At 32.9% G+C, this 19,560-nt stretch overlaps 1 protein-coding gene across 1 annotated transcript; it reads right to left on the bottom strand.

Moving 5' to 3' along the window:
• Positions 1-463: 463 nt before the first annotated feature.
• LOC134283158 (uncharacterized) lies at positions 464-19,360 on the bottom strand. Its single transcript, XM_062765616.1, has 3 exons — positions 19,297-19,360; positions 987-1,371; positions 464-630 (listed from the first exon to the last, which is right to left on the bottom strand). Exons 2-3 carry the CDS (start codon positions 1,369-1,371, stop codon positions 464-466), a joined length of 552 nt encoding a protein of 183 aa, XP_062621600.1. The 5' UTR covers positions 19,297-19,360.
• Between the last annotated feature and the right edge of the window lie 200 nt (positions 19,361-19,560).

The raw sequence follows: 19,560 nt of genomic DNA, 5'->3' as shown, positions 1-19,560 counted from the left end.
TGCAAGGGCAAGGCGACAATCTAAAAAGTAGGTTTTTATTTTAAATTATTTATTTTATTGTATAGTTTTCAAAAAGTGATGCTCATTTCTTTGTAATCCTTTAGTTAATTTATAATTCGCGATGAAATTAGGAAAATATCCATTTTTCATACATTACTGTCTGTTTTAGCTGAATAACTTAATTATATCGGAAAACTAACTGAATGAGCATCACTTCTGAGAAAATATAGATACATAGAGACAACATAAAACATTGTGCAGTTAATTTTTTGTTTGCCTTGCCCTTGCACTTTTTGGTTAAATTTGACATCTCATTTTTTGACCAAAAATCGGAGCCCACGTGACTTCAGGGGGTCACATGATGTCAAAAAATACCGATGTGTAAAGCGATGGACATACTCTTCAAGATAACAAATAGCTATTTTAACTAGAGTGTCTTGCTAAAAAATAAAACTGTTAAACATTATATGTATCGGATTCCGTGACTTTTTATGGAAAATGTTGCCTTAACTGTACTGCGTATTTCTTTCTCATCTATATCTTCTTCATTTGTTTCCTCTCTTTCTTCACCCTGTTTATCTTCATCTTCCTTGATTGAGCTTTTAGACTTTTTTGAAGGACTTTCACTTCCTATGAAGCAATTAAATATGATAACAGAATATCATTATTTAAAATAAATGACTTTAAAGACAATATGAATGAGTCATTAATTGATATGTACATAAGACACTTAAAAATCATATTTCCTGGAACTTATCAAGATAAAATACTTCAGGGAAAAATTTTAAAAATCTTGATAAAAAATTAGTACCATTGCAAATTAAAATAACATTTACAGTCTTTTAAAATGATCTTAATATTTTTATCGAACATTAGACATAACTATTTGATAATAAAATCTATTAAAGGTAATTTTGAAATAAGAATAAAGATGACACGTTTTATCTTAAACTGTTCGTGTTATATATCATCTAAATTATCCCCACCATCTTTTTCATCGGCTTCTTCTCTCTGCAAATCTTCCATTTTCTCAATCTTTTCCTCCTGCGGGGCTGTAGCCTGATCTTCAATTGGCCAAAAATTTTTGCCTTCAATTATATACCCAGTTAAGGTATCAGGTTCAAAAATGTTTTCGTCATCTTTTACTTCAAATTGACAGAAAGCATATGCCGTTTTGGTGACATCAAATCGATTTGTCAACGATGTGTTGAGTTTAGACTTCATACATCTTCTGATAAGTTCCAGAACAGCTGTTTTACCAGTTGAGCTTGCTCCAATAAAGAAGTATGGTTTATCTTTCGTTTTTGAAAAGTCGAGACTAAATCTGTCTTTAAAATGTACGAAATTTTCATACACCATCGCCTTAAGCATCTGAAAGTTAATTCATGAATGAATTTAAAATCACAATTATAAAACACATTATATTTATTTGAATATAAATCTTTTGCGTTATTAACTAAATATATAATCAAACCTTTGTTATAACTCGAGAAAATATCAGCTAAAAAAAAAAGAAAACGTAAGCAATTATGTGCATCAAAGAACAAGGTTTGATAAGGTCCTTTATTGACCTGTGAATTTTAAAAAATCGAAAGATTCAGATCTTTAAGTTGAGAATACATGTACCTTAAATTACTTAAATGTTTACTTCAATTTGACAGAAGGCATGCACTGAGATATAAATCATTAAAATTCAATGCATCGTTGAAATTTTCAAGAGTTCTTAAGAATTTATGTTATTTGATAGTGTAATAAACGTGTAAGATTAATTTTAATCAAGATGTATTTGTGAAACGCTGATGCCCCCGTATGACAACCTAGCGACGAGTAAACTTTTCTTAAATGCAAATTAAAAATATTGGTACCCAAGGTAGGGTATTCTCACTGAAAATAGAACTGTGAAAATTTACAGTATGTCAAGGTTAAAGTTTTTTTTCATTAGTACGGAAATCTCATAGGTCATAAGGTCAAGCTTAAGGTAATTTGTATCAAATGAAAGGTCTTGGCACAAAAAAAATACATATGTGAAGTATGGAAGCCCTAGTCCTAACACTTCAAAAGTTATGGCCAAGGTTTTTCTATAGAGTTGGTCAAACTCCAAGGTCAAGGTCAAAGGGTCAAAGTTCTTTATCCAATGAAGGGTCTTTTCACAAAGATTACATATGTGAACTAGGAGAGCACTGGCAATTAGCGTTCAAAAGTTATGGCCAAGGATATGTTTTTCATAAGTACTGAAACTCCAACGTCAAGGTAAAAGGTCAATAATGTTGGTATCCAATGAAAGGTTTTACCACAAAGAATACATATATGGGGAACACAAATGTTCAAAAGATATCGCCAAAGTAAAAGTTTGGAATTTTTGTGTTAAAGTAGGTCAAAGTCCACGATCAAGTTAAAAAGGTCAAATTATGTGGCACCATAAAAAAGTTCTTGTCACAAAGAATACACATGCGAAGCATGAAAGTAATAGCTCCACTAAATCAAAAGTTATGTGCAAGGTTTAAGTTTTTGTGAACTATCAGACAGACAGAGACAGACAGACAGAGAGACAGACAGACAGCTAGACAGACAGACAGACAGACACGACAAAAACTATTTACCTCCCGAAATTCGTTCACGGTGGCATTTTTCAGGTCTTGAAGATGACAGAGAGCGATTCATCACATAAATCATAGACGCAACATAAACTTAGATTTTGAATAAATCATAAACCCCTGGAAACACTAAACATGAAAAAGACGCTAAGGCGGAGTTAATATTTCCTTTCAGTTATACATATCCACCGTACATTATTGACAATGCACTAGTGAACAAAGTGGTGTGTATCAAAATTTCTTTGAAATCAATGTTCTCCTAGAAGTTGTTTGAATTGTTTTCAAACAACAATTATTAGAATAATAATTGTATTTATGTATTTAATGCGATAATTTGTAAGGAGTTTCCCGAAAACATTTAGGTTGGTAAATTGTAAAAACTCTCAGATCCACGCCTTGCCTGTTGGATTAATTATAATGGAAGGTGTACCGTCACGTGGTCAGCTCAGCGAGTCATTCATACTCGCGCGCTCACCTTCGCTAACATGAAGCACGTCTATTTTGAAGAGAATTACAACTTTTTGTGATTTGTTAATCTTATAGTCAGCCAGGAGACGTGCTTTCTCATTCCATCATTCTGTCGAATTATGTCACAATTTGTGCTGTTTGAGTTTATTTTATTGTTTACTTAACCGACGGTGTTGCCCAAAGTTTTTGGTGGACGTGCGCGGGTTATTCACACGTGTAGATATTACAATGCCCATGTGGAGTATATTGTTCTGATGACTGGACTTGATTAGTTTTGTGTTGTGTTTTAAACTAGCATTATTTCGTTAATTGAAGGAGAGAGATTCTCATACACCCACATAATGCGTGTGATTATTGAACTATATATGTTTTTTTTTTTTCGGCAAATATAGTTATCTTCCATTTGTAAAAATACAATGTGAATTTATAACTGAACGACTATGTATCAATGGAGACACTGATTTGTTTGGCGAGAAGTTGTGATAATATTCATCACTGGCAGTATCTGCAGGATGGCGTTTTTTGGAAAATGAATACGTAGCTGGAGATCATGACGACGTCTTTGTCAGCGATACACTTTTGGAGCCACAGAGGTTTCAGGATGAAGTTGAGCAATCAAGTCCAGTTGGTGTACATCTGTGCTGCACCCCCTTGCACGACCAACCCATGTGGATGTTGTGTGGATGTATACGGAATGTTGATATTCAATCGTCTGAATTATAAGACCAGTGTAGCATTCTTAATTATTTTATTTTACAATGTGTTGTGTATGGTTTGAGGAGGCTATGAATAGGAAAGGTCATATTAGGTAAAACTTTCAGCAAACTCTGTTTATTAAAAGCAAGGATATGAATTTCATTGTCTAGCCATTTATATAATTGCAAAATATTAATAACTATGCACGCAGCTTTGTTTAGTTTGTTTCTGTGGAAATTATAGAATTTGCACTTTTGTTCGGTTATCATAATGACAATAGTTTCGGTCTTATGTAGTAATAATTCATTTAGACATGGTTATACGGATTTATATGTACCATATGAATAAGTTTCTCATATTTATATAATCTCGATAAATAGTTTGTATGGAACTATGGTACAGAGTTTTTGTTTAGTTCACAAGTTTGTTTATTATTGATTCGATAAATAATTTTGGCCTAATGTACTTATCGTGTGGAAGTAGAGGTATGAATTTATATATGAACCCACCCACGTTGTTAGCAATAGTACAGAGTAGGCCGCATATATGTGTATTTGTTTCTGACGAGATATGGCTCATAATGACAATGGTTTCGTCTTATGTAGCAGTTATTTACCTGGACATTGTTTGCATTATCTCGTTTTCTTTATTGTTTATTCTTTTGTACAATATATGTAGGAAGCTAGAAGTCAAAGTATATATTCTATCTGATTATCATTGACTATTCGTTAAAATTGGTACGAAATTTAAGCCTTATGTACTTATCAATTGGAAGTAGAGGTACAAAGTCAATATATGAACCTGCCCACGCGTTTAACAATAGTACAGAGTAGGTCGCATATATGTACTCATTGTATGGGAGTCTAGGTGCAAAGTTTATCTGTTCCTACCCATGGTGAACAATGGTACAGAGTAGGCCGCATATATGTACTCATTGTATGGGAGTTTAGGTGCAAAGTTTATCTGTGCCTACCCATGGTGAACAATGGTACAGAGTAGGCCGCATATATGTACTCATTGTATGGGAGTTTAGGTGCAAAGTTTATCTGTGCCTACCCATGGTGAACAATTGGTAGAGTAGGCCGCATATATGTACTATTGTATGGCCGCAAGGTATATGTGCCTACCCATGGTGAACAATGTACAAGTAGGCTTTATATGTACTATTGTATGGGAGTTTAGGTGCAAAGTTTATCTGTGCCTACCCATGGTTGGTAACATATATGTACTCATTGTATGGGAGTAGGTGCAAAGTTTATCTGTATATATGTATATGTACTCATTGTATGGGAGTTTAGGAGCAAAGTTTATCTGTGCCTACCCATGTTTAACATTGGTACAGAGTAGACCGCATATATGTACTTATTGTGTGGGAGTTTGGGTTCATAGTTGTTATGTACCTATCTATCCACGTATTGAATAATAATACAGAATTGTAGTCTTTATACACGTTATTTACCAGTCGCACTTGATTTTAAAAAAAATGGTTTTTGTCTATCAAGTTTCTAAACTGTGCTAATATGAATGGTATTTACCTCGGGATAAACATTGAACTGATAAGATCTATATTGTTTTATTGCTAATAATTGTTTGAGGAAGTTTAATTGCTATTGCACTGTGTGCTTCACTTAGTAGTTGTTGATGCGTTACCCAGTGTTAAGTTTAGTTTTTGTCTATCAAGTTTCTCGGCATCGTCGGTCATTTTTCCGATGCTGTAAGCGCCCGAGTATGTACTTCTTAAACTGTGCTAATATAAATGGTATTTACCTCGGGATAAACATTGAACTGTTAAGATCTATATTGTTTTATTGCTAATTATTGTTTGAGGAAGTTTAATTGCTATTGCACTGTGTGCGTCACTTAGAAGTTGTTGTTGCGTAACCCAGTGTTAAGTTAAAATCAAGTTTTCATTTATTTGCACATATCGCAAGGCAACAAGATATATAGAGTGAATGCTGGGTAAACAGGTAAACATTATAATCACGATTATATCATTATTACATGATTTTAGTATTGTTTTTCAGGAACAAGGCCGCCAAAGCAAGCCGGAAAAGCACCGAGAAAAAGAAGGAGGATTCAGTCCTCGGGGAGCGCAGTGTTAGAAACATTGACATTTGTACCACCCCTGCCTCAGAATAACGGCATAGGAGTACCGACCGCTGGCTCTCGGGTAGCCATTCAACAATTTGTAACTCTTGAACCGAGGCTGGCTGTCAATCAAGTAGCAAATCAGGTCTCGAGTAATTACGCTGAACTAGCTAAACAAATACTGATGCAACAACAGAATCTAGATACACGCACAGCTGCAGCATCCCAAACTCTACCTCTGAATCAAGCTACAACAGTGGTGTCCCCCGGGACGTTAACTCCAAGCCAGCCAAATGAACAAATTGCCCCAGTGCTATCTACAGGAATGTCATCTGCACATGCCTTATCAGCGTCCCAACCTCTATCTCTGAATCAAGCGACAACGGTGATGCCCCCTGTGGCGTTAACGAGCCAGCCTATTAATTAACATTTGCAAGTGAGTCAGCAAGTAAATAACATAGATAGATTCCAATTGTCCTCCCTCCATAAATTTTCAAATGAGTTCCCAATACAGCTGGTAAATGTAGGTTAAATTTATTTTCATAAATTGGTTCAGACTCCACGGTCAGTAAATTAAATGATAAGATTTTCAATTTACATTCTTTTTCGGAAATTATTCAATGACTGGCTAAAGTACAAACAAAATTATTTAATTATTTTTAAAGTATTTCTAATATATAGGTTAATGAAGGACATTGCTTTGAGTTATTACTCAAGTTGTAAACACTACGTTTATTTTTATCTATTAATTTTAGTAAATTATTATTATTTCTTTTATTTTCTGTCTAATCCTCAATTTTATTCATTTTCTTTAAAAATTAAATTTGTATTTATGAACACCATGAAAATTTGTTTTCCGACATAATTTTATATCAATATTCTATTAATGTTCGGTCTTGTTTGACATCTGTAGTTTTCATTTGATGTTTAGGAAAGGCATTTTTGCACTGGTAGCAGTATCTCATTCTTGACATCTCTTTCCTGTCTCACGATAGCAATGTCATTTACTCAATCTTGTTATCAAATTTATGGTTAGATCTTAGAATTGTGTTCTTTGAATTTGTTATGCTTAACTCTATCTTATTTCAGTGTTGCAAATTAATGTCTTACGGATTCCCTATGTTCATGCAATTTTCTATCCGTAATTTAATTGGCTGGTCAGTATGAAAGTAGGCGGAGTTGTCAAAGAATAGATGTGTGAGTTTGTAAGTGGTTCAATCAAGGAAAATTCTTTGTGTAATTCAATTTTTTTTTCTTTTCATCCGCAAAATTTGTTCCACATTATATATGTGAAATTTAGATTTTAGGACTTACAATAAATTCTGAATTTTAGAACCGACTTATCAATTGACAACAATATTACATGGTGAATTTAGTATAATTTAGGAACTTTACATCCTATTCAAAATATTTAGGAACATAGAAGTGATATTCTTCATCTTGTAAAACTAATTTATACCTTTTAAAATAGACGCTTGGTGGACTTTTCCATTAAAGGGACATACATCATGAATTAGTGGATACAACCTTTTGGGTCCTACAGTTGTAATAGTAACAGTTGTTATGCGCGTATTTTGGGGTTGTTTATTATTCGTTGAATTTCTGTTACAAAAAATACAATTTGGAAGATACTCTTAAGGTTGTAAATAAAATATTATATATATAAAGTTAAATAATTCAAGGTTGTAGTAAGTAGAATTATAACTGACCTGGTGTCCTACTCAAGGGCACTTTCACTCATCACTAGGTAGAATTTGCAAAAATTTAAGTTTGTTAAAATTACTAGACCTCAACCATTAATCGTTATAATTATTGAAACTAATTTGCTAACAAAGTACTGAACATCATCTAGATAATTTATTAAGATATGTTTCAGATTGCAATTATCAGGGACAGATCTGGAAATATGCATGCTCTCGATAGTTAGCCCCCTGTCACTAGCATATTATACTAATTTTTCAAAGCAGGGAAATCTGTAAGCCTGGATCTTTTCTAAATTTGCATATGGATAGCTACTCATGAGACGCAGATAAACTGTTCAGAAATCTCTATTTAATTTTTAGGTACAACAGTTCATATGCATTGCATGGATAAATTTGCTTAAAATCACTTAAGTGTTGTTCTACTTCCAAAGAAAAAATAATCTAGCATTTGGCTTGCTGTTTTTGAATGTAGTTCAACTGCAGGATTTAACTATTGTTTTGTTCTATTCATAAAAAAAGTTAGATACTAGGATGTAGTTAAAATACAGGTCAGTGATTTAATTGCTGTTTTGTGCTACTCACGATAAATAGTCAGATACTAGGATGTAGTTTAAAAACAGGTTAGTGATTTAACTGCTGTTTTGTTCTCCTCATGATAAATAGTAAGATAATAGTAAGATACTAGGATGTTGTTTAAATACAGGTCGGTGATTTAACTGCTGTTTTGTTTTACTCGTGATAAAAAGTAAGATACTAGGATGTAGTTAAATACAGGTCAGTGATTTAACTGCTGTTTTGTCCTACTCACAAGGAATAGTTAGATACTCACAAAGGATGTAGTTCAAATACAGGTCAGTGATTTAACTGCTGTTTTGTTATAAACACCTTACTAAAGGAACATGTTTATTCCCACACTGACAGGTTAGTGAATGACTGCTGTTTAATATTTAAATACACCTCTCCTGACTTCGCTTACTTGCTGGCTCAATTTAACAATACATTTTGATTTGTCATTCACTCTGAAATTAGTTTTCTTCCATACTTACCTATATTACTTCTCTTTATTTATTAACATTACTCGGATATTACATACATGTATTTCCTTCATTACATAACATGTAACAACATTTTCGTAAAAAAGTGATAATGGAATAATGAAAATTAGATTTTTTTTTTTTTTTGTTTATTTCATTACTTAAGATGCAATGTATGGAGAGGCCAGTGATTAACTGCCTTCATATAGATTTGATGTGTGCAAGCTCACCTTGGATGGCACGGATGTAATTTGCATGTCACATCTTACATGGATGTGACCTGCAAATCACATCTTGTGGCCTATTTTGTTTTGATGTGCCATCTTTTTGCTAACTTTTTCATATGATGTTTGATTGTCTTGTCTTACAGATACTTTTTTCTAGTAATTTTTGGGGGATCAGACATTATCATATTTTACGTAACTGATAAGCAAAGCTTGTGAATCTGATCCCCTTCTTGTTTGTTAAATTGTTCATATTTATACCGTCATTTGAATAAATGACATTATTCATCTACATGAAAGTGTTTTATTTGATTCTTACAAAATTAGCAAAAACAAGCTGCGGTGATCTTGCCTATAAGCATAAGAAGACATAAAACAACAATTATTAGAATAATAATTGTATTTACGTATTTAATGCGATAATTTGTCAGGAGGTTTCCGAAAACATTTAGGTTGGTTAATTGTAGAAAATCTCAGATCCATGCCTTGCCTGATGGATTAATTGTAATGGAAGGTGTAACGTCACTTGGTCAGCTCAGCGAGTCATTCATACTCGCGCACTCACCTTCGCTAACATGAAGCACGTCTATTTTGAAGACCCACCTCCACCCCAGCATTCCTATCCTTTAATATGATGATTAATGTGTCTTTTTAATTTATATTTTATTATAGTTTTTACACAATTGCTTTACTGCTTATATATATTTTGATTTAATTACTATCTTTTTGCAAGCTTTTTCTTCTGAGGTTTTGATTGTTTTTTAATTGTTCAATCCTTTTGCCCACTTTTTCTTATGTTGTTGGCCTATTTTGTTTTGATGTGCCATCTTTTTGCTAACTTTTTCATATGATGTTTGATTGTCTTGTCTTACAGATACTTTTTTTCTAGTAATTTTTGGGGGATCAGACATTATCATATTTTACGTAACTGATAAGCAAAGCTTGTGAATCTGATCCCCTTCTTGTTTGTTAAATTGTTCATATTTATACCGTCATTTTAATAAATGACATTATTCATCTACATGAAAGTGTTTTATTTGATTCTTACAAAATTAGCAAAAACAAGCTGCGGTGATCTTGCCTATAAGCATAAGAAGACATAAAGAACTATTTTTTAAAATTACAATAAAGATATATGGGATATTAAGGTAACTAATAAGAGAACCAATTTTCATGAGTACAGGGTTCCTGCCAGAGAATGGTAAACATATCAAACATGACCTACATACAAATGCTCAGCTGGTGCTTGGGAATATAATCATGTAAGATGTTGTAATGAGCAACATACATGTATAAACATCTGTTACCTATATATTTATCTAAAACAAATATATTCCTCGCCGATATGTCAATATTTTCTTCAATGAAGGTATGTAGGAATATAATGATATTTACCTTTGGAGTGTGTGAAATGGTCCGAGCAGTAAAAACAAGCAAAACGTTTACGTCTATTTTTATAAGGAAGTATATATGTCGTCATTCCTAACCGTGAGTAGATATTTGAAATGTTGACTAATCTTCGAGCTATTGAGAAGTTATTTAAACATGTATCTATGTAAACCCCTAAACCAATAAAGAAAACAAGATGTGCTTGTGAAACATTGATGCCCCGTATGGCAACAAAGTGACGATCAAACTAATTTTAAATGCAAATTTTATATATTGGTACCCAGAGTAGGGTATTCTCATTAAAAATACAATTGTGAAATATGACAGTAGGCCAAGGGTAAAGTTTTTTCATTTAGTACGGAAATCTCCAAGGTCAAAAGGTCAAGGTAATTAGTATCCAATGAAAAATTACATATGTAAATATGGATGCCCTAGTCCTAAACCTTCAAAAGTTATGGCCCAGGTTAAACATTTAAAACGTAAATCAACTCCAAGGTCATGGGAAAAGGTCAAAACTCTTGATATCATATTAAAGGTCTTGTCACAAGAATCAAATATGAAAAGTATGAAAGCACTAGCCCTGACTTTTCAAAAGTTTCGGTCAAGGTTTGATTTTTTTAATAACTCAAACTCCAAAGTCAAGGTCAAAAGGTCAAAATCCTTGGTATCCGATGAAGGTTCTTCTCACAAGGATTACATATGTGAAGTATGAGAGCAGTTTATTTCAAGGAGAGGGTGTACATAGGCCTTGTCTGTTGCCCAATTCTTATTGAATTATTCAATAAAATATGTTTAAAGTAAGTATGAGAGCACTGGTCATTAGCGTTCAAAAGTTATGGCCAAGATTATTTTTTTTCATAAGTACTGAAACTACAAGGTCAAGGTCAAAAGGTCTAGGCTGTTGGTATTCAATGAAAGGTCTTACAACAAAGAATGCATACATGAAGTATAAAATTCCTTGTATCCACTGTTCAAAAGATATGGCGAAAGTAAAAGTTTGGAATTTTTTGTAAAAGTAGGTTATCCTCCAAGATCAAGGTCAAAAGGTCAAATTTGGTATTACTATAAGAAAGGCATTGTCACAAGGAAATATGAAATATGAAAGTCATAGCTCCACTAAATCAAATGTTATGGGCAAGGTTTAAGATTTTTGCGGAAAGACAAACAGACAGAGAGACGGACAGACACACTGACACACAAGAAAAACTTCATACCCCCGAAACTAACGCGGTCATAAATATATAATGTGCAAGAGCTGTTTTAATGGACATATACAGGTATGCATTTATGTTGACAATCCTTTACCTAGACTTTGCTGCAGATTCTTAATAACAAAAAAAGTACATATATTGAACAAACGTAAAGCTTTTGAAATGTGTTGAATATTGGTGATTATAAGAAACAACAATTCTCATAAATAAGGTGCAATTATGGTTGGCCCTTGTTACTTGAAATCTAATAATAAAATAATATTTCAGTACAAGTTAGCATATATATATTCATTTTGAGAAAAGGCCTTTATCATTAAAAAAAAAACGGAAAAGATACGGTAACTAGAGCCGAGCTCGTTGCAAAGCAACGAATAGGTCTTCCGTTGGAGCTACGGACTAGAAGACGTAACCTTGAGTCGAGGTCAAAAGCCACATACTAAAGATATACAAAGTAAAAAATCTTGTAAGAGAAGCAACTTACAATGTTTCTTTAGGAAAAAGACTGTAAAGGAATACTAGTATGTGTGACCTTGATCTTTCCAAATGACCTAGTGCTAAGCAATAACTAACGGTAACTCTCGTTAGAGCTAAAATTGAGATAAAAAGAGTTAGGTCAAGGTCAAAAGAAAGGCCAAGTTCAAAAATGGTGATGCCATTAAATAGCTCTCATCAGTATGCATCAACATGTGAAGTTTGATAACACCATTTTGAATGGTATGTTTAAAACTGAGCTTTACACTTATTTAAGAAAAGTGAGGTATATACATGTATATAAAGTCAAGTTAAAAAAAATTGTTAATGCAATTGCATAACTCTAATTAATTTCTATCAGTATATAAGGATTGATAAAAATATCTTGGATAGTTTGTTTGAAACTGAGCTTTGAACTGAGCTAAAGGCAAAGTGTGACAGAAGGATAGACGGAAGGACAGAAAGAAGGAAGGATGGAAGACGTCTGACAAACACCAAATGCCTTGGCCATATTCATGGCAGGGCATATATAACATGTCATGTATGATAATTGGGTTACATAAAAATAGGTCGTAACTTTCAGATTCGGAATTCAACCCCTAAACTACATGTATACATGTACATGCATGTACAAAAACAAATCAACCGACTGACATTCTCTGCTAAGAAGGAAGACATTTATTCATTTTAAGGGATGGGGTACTTATAGTGATGAGAGGAATTTAACAACCTGTCGGTCCATGAAACATTATTTTGGAATGTCTGTATACAGCTACGTGGCTTTTCTTAGAATGAAATTAGTATTTTTTGAAATATCTAAAAAAAATTCTTTTATTGACGCCGTGATATACTTGATAGGCTGTATAATAGCTGTTCGGATATAGTGCCATTTGAAGGTTAAACACCTTTCTTTTAATATAACCAAAGGTTCTAGTGACCTTTTTACCGTATTGTCGAAATTCATGGGAGAAAGAAAAAAAACGTATGGGGTCGTTCAAAAACAAATCAATGAGTTGTGTTTTTCATCTACACAGACACTTTTATTCTTCTGGTTTTCTTTTTTTGTGAATTGCCGTTTATTTTGTTTACAAGCTTGTGTTCATACCACTGTTCATACTAGGGGCGTAGGAACAGGGGGGGGGGCAGGCCCCCCCCACTTTTTTTCCAACCTTACCCATACTATAGCAAATGTTAATTGAAAACCTGCTTGCCCCCCCCCCCCCAGTTTCACTGATGTACCGAAAATGAAGTATTACAATTGGTACTGAAAGTAGTTGACACTGAAAAAAGTTAGCCTCTACAACCCCCCCCCCCCCCCCCCCCCCCCGCGAAATAGGATTTTCGACTTTGGGCAACTTTCAACTTTTCCTCTTTTTTTTGGTTTTTGCTTGTCAACTTTTTCAGGAAAGTAAAAAAAAAAATTTTCTCGGGCTGGACCCCCACTTTCGAAAACGGTGCTACGCCACTGCATACGCGCTACCAATGTGAGAGGAGAAAACAAGACGTCGTCAAGCAACAATGACTGACCAGATGGACGTTTATATACATTGTAATCATTATACAACCAAATATCAGAGCGAATCGATAATTTAAGTACCTAGTTAAATACATAGGAATTCAATGATTAAGGAAAGAATTTAATTTATATTTTATGATAAATAGGCAATAACGAATTTTCTTATTTCGTAAATTCGTATTCTGAAAGCTTTGGATGTATATGTTTGGCCGCTCTTCTATGTAAAAGTTCATACATATAAAACATGTAATTATTATCGGCTGCCGTAGCGGCCAATCTTTTTGTGATTGTGTTAGAGAGTGCACATGGGGAAGTGAGATGTTTTTTTTCATTACTTCAATAAAATAATTCGTAAATTATAACAAGTAAAAATCATGCGTAAAATATTTTTAAAACTTGCTTAAATTTAGTATTAAATGTTGAAATATATTTCAATTTCATTGTCATTAATATCTCATGATCATCGATAATTTATGGTCATATAAAAAGAGTTTACATCAGATACCCCCCAGCCTGAGAGTGTGAAAGATTTGAAAAGAAATCTCTTGATTTTCCGGATAATGATGATGTGGTTAAGGCCATAATAAATAAATTGCTAGATTCTCATCCGAATTTTTTTAACAATCGAGGCGGGCGGGTGGCTTTTATTTTATATTTTTTATTTTTTCAATTTTGCAGATTTTTTATTGACCTGGTCAATCGGTGTAATTTTATCTACATTACAATACCCGAATAAAAGTCATAGTAAAGATTCAATTATCTCTTACTTCACATCATCACCAATCTTTTTCAACTGATGACCCTTGTAAAATAGATACGCATGTATTACAGCAATTACCATCTTTTCAGGTGTCAAAATCATATCCACTTTCGCGAGACATAAAATGAAAGTAGAATGGTAGATGAATACCAATCCCGATCAGAATTTAGACGAAGAAAAACAGAAATTAAAAAAAATCGAGGCAAGGATGAGAATCTAGGAATATTTTTATCATGGCCTTAAGTGCATGGTATATAAAAAATGAGGAGTTTTTCAACTTCTAGTAAATAATTGTTTTGAATTTGCTCTACATCTAAAAATGACGCAAAGATCATGAAGATATTTTTTTAATTTTGCACTGCGGTTTGCAGCATAGCCTGCTCTACAGAAATCATGAGCATTATCATGTAGTCAAGATCCAGGGTATCGAGGCTCGGACAGGCCTACGCCTTCATTTTGATGACAATAAATTCTTCTTATACATCAATGAACATGATTTTTTTAACATCAATAAATCTATTTATGAGCAAATGCGGTAAAATTATTTTTATTTTGCTTTGAAAACAGCCTGAAATAGAATTGAAAAACTATTTCAGCTTTGAATATCTTGACATGCTTTCCTTGCATGTGAAAGAATTTTTTGGCTTTGCAGCCAATTTGATGCTTTGCATCAATTAAATTCTTACTGACATTGTACATGTACAGGCATGTAAAATATTCTGTTTATTGGACGGAATAGTATACCATTCTGTACAATATCATTTTAAGCTTAGTAGCAAATAACTGAAAACTCAAAAGTGCTTAATTTCACGTTGGATTTCCCCCTGTGAATTAGAAACGTTGACTCCACTTACAATTATCATGCATGCGTACATGTAGTTTAAGATTTATAAAACAATTTCCACTTCGATAAAACAGGAAAAATGGTGTAAACGTAGCTCGGTTTTCTTTTTCGGCTATCAAAAGGCATAAAACTTGAAAAGAATAAATGCACAAGCGATTACGATTGATTAAAACAAGCTGAAATAGAGTGAAATTGAATGATATGAAAGGAGTCGACATGATTTCAAACCCAATTTTCAATTTGTAACTTTCGGAGTACACAACGGATTTTCAAATCGACATACCCGCTGCTATCTGCGGACACGTGCTTGTAAATGAGGACTGGGCTACAAAATTTTAGACACAAAGCGACAAAGCTGGATGTAAACTGTTTATTACAAATACGTGAATAATAGTATATTTTAAAGTATTTTTTTAACGTTCAATGTTTATTAATATTAAAAAAATAATGGAGAAACAAAAGAGTGATGGTAAAAATAAAACGTACATAATAGTACATTACGTATCACAAGACTTCCATCACTAATTATAATTATTTGCCGAAGCCCCTTTTCAATTACAATTTAAATAAAATACATTAACACGGAATAGAGAAATAATTTTGCGTGAACAGGCCAAAGAAAGCGATCACAATTCAAAATGATTTTATACACCAGTGTTTCGAATTACGATTAAATGAAAGATCGGTGAAGTATTCTTATTGATTCGATGAATTAAAAACATGATTTTCTACAAATTGATAGGTCTTTGTATACAATGGATTTTAAACACGATCACAGACACTTGCAATGTTTACGACAGCTGGCTGGTACACTAGTGACCTCGATCGACAGCGTGGGTTCTTGCGTTGGATTACATAACTGTTACAAACATGTTGGCGATCTTGGAGATCGCCATATTATACAACTAATGATCGTGAATTATTCGATGCATAAAGTTAAAATAACTTATAATTGTTATTATAATCAATGTAGAAAGATAGATTTAATATATTCCGTTTATAAAGACGTGTTCACTATAAAACTAATTGATAATAAATAAAAAAAGAAAGACTAATCGTTATAAATAATTTAATAGTGAACTGTAAAGCACGTATAAAGCCCTATTTAGAAGAAAATTAACATTAAATACCATAGGGTTTATTACTGATAGGACGTTTGTGTAAATTATACACATGAAGAGGTCTGATTTCCTTTCCGAATGAAAAACGCTACCTGTTTACCTGGCCTGCTTTCAACTATGTATTACGCAATACCCCCGGTATAATCGAACACAAAACATTTTCATCAGATCAAAAAGGTGTCAAAGAACAATTTTATTCGTATAATCCAGATCGAAATATTTACCATTTTTGAGTTATAAAGCAAAAACTTTCAAGCTCCCTAAATCCCTAATCATAGGGGCCAGCCCCTTTTGAATAGTATTATATGAAAGCCCTTGCAATTATGCACAACTTTTGTTCAACATGTCTTAACAAAATATTTTTAGTTTTCAAGATAAAAAGGAAAACATGTGTAAATTTTCGCTCTTTTGGGCGTTCTATTTTTTGACCCCTATATAGCGCCATTTTGGATACAGAAATCGAAAAACAAAAACTGATGTGCACAACTTCAATCCTTCTGTTATCTAAAACCAGTAAAATTTCTGCTCCAGCTCTAGTGGTCTCTGAGCCTTTGTCTGGAAATGAAAGCCTACAATTTTTCGTTTAAATGGAAATAACTCATAACCGGAAGTCAATTTTTGAAATTTTAGACAGCATTCTGATAGAGTTTATTACCGTCTATAATGTCTGAAAATTTGAGCAAAATCCATTGAGAAATGAGTGAGATATGAGGCCTCAAAGTTGGCGTTTAGGAAGAAAAAAAAAAGAATAATAAGAATAATCTTAATCTTCAGAATCAGTAGAAGGTCTTCCGTTGGAAACGGAAGACCTTAATAACTAATCCCAAATTCCCCCTCCCCCATACTAAAGGTTATTTTTGACAGATCTAATAGGCGAAAGTAATCTATCGGGCATATATCAAGTTGATTTTTTTTAATCTGCAACAATTTGTTTTACACATTAATAATATGAATAGGTGCCAATTGTTCTGTATCAACTTCACTTTTTTATGCAGCAATCATTATCATATACATATGGTGTTTTCTTTTAGATTCGATACGCAAGGACATGCTTTACATATAAGATTTCTTAAACAATGCAAACTATAGAGAAAGGATAAAATGGTACAATGATATCAGTTGCCTCTTTTAAATTTACCACTTTGCAAATGTAATGACCGACACAATTATAAGCAATGACATGTACAATCTGCCTTTGAATGACTTGTTAACAGAAGTTTTTCTAGCAAATCGTTATGTCATCATTAAACATTGACAGAATTGTATTCATATATTTCTTCTGCCCGATCATACTAATGTTATCAGTCGACTGATTGATTGATTGTATACTGTTTAACTTCCCTCTCCAGAATATTTCACTGATATGGAGACGTCACCATTGCCGGTGAAGGGCTGCAAATTTAGGCCTATGCTCGGCACTTACGGCCTTTGAGCAGGGAGGGATCTTTATCGTGCCACACCTGCTGTGACACGGTGCCTCGGTTTATACGGTCTCATCCGAAGGACCGCCCCATTTAGTCGCCTTTTACGACAAGCAAGGGGGTACTGAGGACCTTTTCTAACCCAGATCCCCACGGGGCTGTTATCAGTCGACAGGGTATGCTTACAATTTGTACCCATCCATGGCCTCTGACCCTTTTTCTGATGTTTTAGGGTCCCTATCTGCCTTGATCGCAATTTAATTAATTAATTAACTTAATTAATCCTAATTTTGTTCTTTATCATCAAATGTCAAGAACAAAATTAAATAAAGCTGGTGTTTAAGATTTTTAAATAAAAAATATGGAGATAACGAACAAGAATTAGGCTCAAAAGTCCATTCAAACAAGACAATTCAGGAGATGAGCTTACACTGACCTCTAAAACATCAGAATTGGGATCAGGTACAATAGTTATGCGAAAAAAAAAATCTTCCGACCAAAAAAAAAAAATCCCTAATAAAATAAATTTCATTGTTACGTCACAATTGTGTATAATTGACTTGATAACTCCTTAATTTACGTAATAATCCTGTATTTTCACTATAAAGGATATGACCTTTTTAACTTCAAATACTCAGTATTGATTATTCCTTTTGACATAGAGTAATCCCTGCAAAGACCTTGACAAAGACCCTTAAATCGAAAAGGGTAACGATTTTGTATTCCTCTATATGATAATCAGGTATGAATTCAGGTATCGTGTTACTGAAGATTTGTATTCTTCCTTTATGGTTTGATGATCACTTTAATAATCATGCGCTGCTATATTAGATAAAGCTCATTCTGTTTGAACTTAAACAATTTTATGCTTTTGAAAGAAATTTCGTGAATAATGACACTGAGTATATGCAAGGAAAATGCATACAACTCTTTAACAAGACGTGTTTTACTTGCATTTTGAAGAATATTTTTTTCTCTGTTTTAACTACATAATTTGAATTTTTGCGCTCGACTCTTGTAACATGGATAACAGTTGCCAAACATACTGAATTTATCTACATGGCATTCTTTTAAATAATATAACCGGTCGACAGGGAGTGTTTACTCCCCATTTACATATAAACTATTTCTGGAAATTTTAGGGATCTGTGCTTTTTAATGAAGTTTTCAGATCGCTCACAATTAATTATCTAACCTATTTTGCATTTTAAAAAAAGTTTCTGAAATACTTCTAAATAATTATTCAGTCTGTTATATAAAAAAATAATGGAATAGGAAGAAAAAGGACACGCAGTTATCTTGTTCAAAATAAATTATATATATAATAAACAATGAATGTGTACAAATCTAACAAAATGATCTACATCTATATGAATTTCCATTAAATCAAAGAACATTTCCGACAGTCGTAATTAAATACTGAGTTAAATCTGAGTGCAGTACATCATTGATTAAAACATTTCATTTTCACTTTGATTCCTATAATTATCATAACTTTAATACTAACGCCTTTGTTTTAATTTTAACATAAAGAGTAAGGGGGTTATAAAAGTTATCTGAGACTTGGATTTATGTCTTTTTGCTGCAATTCAACTGAAATTGTATAATGTCTACAATATACAGGATCATTGCTTTTAAAAGTTTTTATCCTAACGATTAAATTTTAAATATGCTCTTCAGTGAAGTTTTGTTGAGAATTTTTTAGAAAAAAAGGTATTACGTCTTAAAAATGGCAATTGAAGACAAGTATATTTACCTTTGCAATGTTTTAAACAGCCTTGCTATGAAATAAGAAATTAAATATCAGTTCTGTATTCGTGTTCTTTATAAGGAAGAATAGCTATAAAATATCTATGGTATTAATTATAATACATATCTGTTTCGCAGGCATGGTGTAAGTAATATGTTTATCAACATTAACTATTTATGAATCAGAATAAGGAAAATATCCTAAAAATAATATAGTACTGTAGTAAACGGAAGGCAACGGACAAAAATAACTAAAAAAGTGGTGTTCTTT

Source organism: Saccostrea cucullata, unplaced genomic scaffold (genome assembly GCF_032062105.1).
Source record: "Saccostrea cucullata isolate Sc308-1 unplaced genomic scaffold, CSIRO_AGI_Scuc_v1 ctg3961, whole genome shotgun sequence".
NCBI classification, from domain to species: domain Eukaryota; kingdom Metazoa; phylum Mollusca; class Bivalvia; order Ostreida; family Ostreidae; genus Saccostrea; species Saccostrea cuccullata.
The sequence above is the reverse complement of the archived record's forward strand: the minus strand, read 5'-3'. Positions and strand labels throughout refer to the sequence as shown.

What these genes read in the sequence shown, in the direction of transcription:
- LOC134283158 (XM_062765616.1), bottom strand. Translation starts at nt 1,371, where the DNA reads ATGCTTAAGGCGATGGTGTATGAAAATTTCGTACATTTTAAAGACAGA. An exon ending in AGAAGCCGATGAAAAAGATG is followed by an intron (nt 631 to 986) that starts GTGGGGATAATT and finishes ATTGCTTCATAG; the next exon opens with GAAGTGAAAGTCCTTCAAAA.